Below are 3,060 nucleotides of genomic sequence, written 5' to 3' on the forward strand. Positions count from 1 at the left end.
TCCATCTTCTTTTGATGCTTCCGTCATCGTTTAGTATTTTCCCCATGCAATCCTTCACTATTGCAACTCGAGGCTTGAATTTTTTCTTCAGTTCTTCCAGCTCAAGAAATGCCAAGCTTGTTCTTCCCTTTTGGTTTTCTATCTCCAGGTCTTTGCATATGTCATTATAATACTTTACTTTGTCTTCTCGAGAGGCCTTTTGAAATGTTCTGTTCAGTTCTTTTACCTCATCAATTCTTCCTTTTCCTTTAGCTGCTCGACGCTCAAGAGCAAGTTTCAGAGTCTCCTCTGACATCCATCTTGGTGTTTTCTTTCTTTCCTGTCTTTTCGGTGACCTCTTGCTTTCTTTATGGATGATATCCTTGATGTCATTCCACAACTCGTCTGGTCTTCAGTCACTAGTGTTCAGTGCGTCAAATCTATTCTCGAGATGGTCTCTAAATTCAGGTGGGATATACTCAAGGGCATTATAAGTAAGAAAGAGGTGATTTAAAGTATACGGAAGGTGGTGTGTGGGTTATATGAAAACACTTAGCCACTTTATATAAGAGACTTGAGCACCAACAGATTTTGGTATTCATGGGGATCCTGGATCCACTGCCACTAGGGACCACTGTATATTTTGATTAATGCATATCACCAAACTGGTTTTTAAAATCTGTGTCACAACTCTGTGGACACTCATGGAAATGAATTGAATGTTTTCCAATAAGTGATATAATAAGTTATATATTACAAGCGACTGGATTAAATCAATCCCTGCAAAAGTTTTTATTGAGGAAAAACATCATACAATGAAGGTTTAGGATTACTAATGGAATGATTTTCTACCAGATGACACATATATTACTTACATAACTTGAGCAGAAAGGTCTAACAATATTACAAGTAATTTTTAGTTTGAAAATAATTGCATCAGTATGAAAGACAAGGTATAGATAAAGGTATATATCTATTGAAATGGGACAAAAAATATGTAAGAAAGCAATTCTTATACATTTAACTCATTCGTTAATGAAGTGAATTATTTACATAGCAATTTTTTCAGTACTCTTATGACATCCTTGTTCCTTAGACTATATATCACGGGATTAAACAAAGGTGTTAGGATAGTGTAGAAAAGAGAAAGCACTTTGTCAGTTCCCTCTGAATGTCTGGTGTTGGGTCTTAAGTATGTAATAATGCATGATCCAAAGAATAACACCACAACCATAAGATGAGAAGAACAGGTGGAGAAGGCTTTAGCTTGACTTGTGGCTGATGGCAACTTCAGGATGATGGAGATGATTTTACTGTAGGAGCAAAGAATCAACAGAAATGGAAACATGACAAATAACACAGTAACTATGTAGACCAACATCTCATTTACAAAGGTGTCCCCACAAGCTAGCTTGAGTATTGGGGGAATGTCACAGAAGAAATGGTTAATTTGTTTAGATCTACAAAAAGGCAGAGAGAAAATCTGATACGTATGCCCTATCATAACTGGGATTCCAGTGATCCAGGACCCAGTCACCAACTGGATACAGACCCTGTGGTTCATGACTACAGGGTAGTGTAGAGGGTTACAAATGGCCACATAGCGATCATAGGCCATCACTGCCAGGAGCAAAGACTCTGTACCTCCGAACAGAAGAACAAAGCACATCTGTGTAGCACAGGCAGCCATGGAAATTCTTCTTCTCTGGGTCCCTAGATTCATCAGCATTCTGGGGAGAGTAGCTGTTACATAGCAGATTTCCAAGAAGGAAAAATTTGCCAGGAAAAAATACACAGGGCTCTGGAGAGCAGGATCCATTTTTGTTATTAGAAATATGGTGCCATTGCTTATCAGGATAATGATATAGATGACTAAAAACAATCCAAAAAGGAACCACTGGAGATGGGGCATGTCAGCAAAGCCTAAGAGAGAAAATTCCATCATTTCAGTTAGATTTTCTTCTGGTGGTTTTTCCTGATGATTCATCTGTGGAAGAGGTAAATTTACATGAGCATTTCCTTTACCTTCCTGTATTTCTTTGCCTCTTCTCTAAACTGTATTGAGGTGTCTGAGTTGGATTTTATGATCATTGTAATTGTTCGCACTTTGAGAATGATACTAATTATGTATGCCCCATGTCCTCCTGTTAAATCACAGTTAACAATCCCCTCAAAAAAAATTTTTTTTTAAGATCATTTCCTTAAACTTTTGGAGCACAGCCCAGGATGGATCAAGTTACACTGACTCAGCACAGGCACTGGAGCAACTGACAACTGCTGGAAATGGACCCTCAGCTTTGCTATCTAATCTCACTTTACATTAATTACATACCTTGACAATCCTATTTTATTTCTCTATGTATTTTCTCCGTCAAGTTTCTCAAACACTGTATCATAAACTGTCTTCTCATATACGTTTTCAAATGCCTGTTTCAATGCTTCATTGTCTCATCTCTTGACAACTTTAAAAAAAAAAAAAAGGATATAGGTTCCTATTAAAAAAAAAACAAACCTATTACACAGTTCATATTAGGTAGTTTAGAAAGAAAATGGATAGAATATTTCATTTTAAATAGGGGAATAAAACAAATATCTTTTAGCAGGATATTAAGTAGATAAGAGGTTTTTTTTTTTTTTTTTCCCCCAGGGAAATTAGCCTGGGTATATTGATTCAGATACAACAAAATATGTAGTCACCCTGGACAAGCAGGGAAGTATGAAGGGTATTTGTTACCTGCGATTATGTGTGTGAGTCAAGAGGAGGGAAGATATTGGCTGTTACATCATTTGTACCCAAAGTGCTGTGTGCACCGGTCATTATTTTTGCTGTTACTCAAAAAATAACATTTCACTTGACTGTTTCTAAACTGACTCTTCTTTAGATACAAAGTTATTGAGACTCACTAAGTGTGGACAATCTGACAAATTGCACACAGGTTTTATGATTGCAAGTCAGTATCATTTTTTTTTAATGGACTTGAATTTGACTCCTATCCCTGCAATTTATTATCTGTGTGATATTAGGCAATTATTTATATTTTCTAAGTTTTACCTCTTTGTGAGAAGTAAATGAGATAATAC

General features: G+C 36.4%; 1 protein-coding gene across 1 annotated transcript; it reads right to left on the reverse strand.

Annotated features, from left to right (window-relative positions):
- Positions 1-706: 706 nt before the first annotated feature.
- On the reverse strand, positions 707-2,311 carry LOC100674872 (olfactory receptor 10AG1-like). The gene has a single exon (XM_003422960.3). It carries the CDS (start codon positions 1,964-1,966, stop codon positions 1,025-1,027), a length of 942 nt encoding a protein of 313 aa, XP_003423008.2. The 5' UTR covers positions 1,967-2,311; the 3' UTR covers positions 707-1,024.
- Positions 2,312-3,060: the final 749 nt, after the last annotated feature.

Source organism: Loxodonta africana, chromosome 7 (genome assembly GCF_030014295.1).
Source record: "Loxodonta africana isolate mLoxAfr1 chromosome 7, mLoxAfr1.hap2, whole genome shotgun sequence".
Classification (NCBI taxonomy): domain Eukaryota; kingdom Metazoa; phylum Chordata; class Mammalia; order Proboscidea; family Elephantidae; genus Loxodonta; species Loxodonta africana.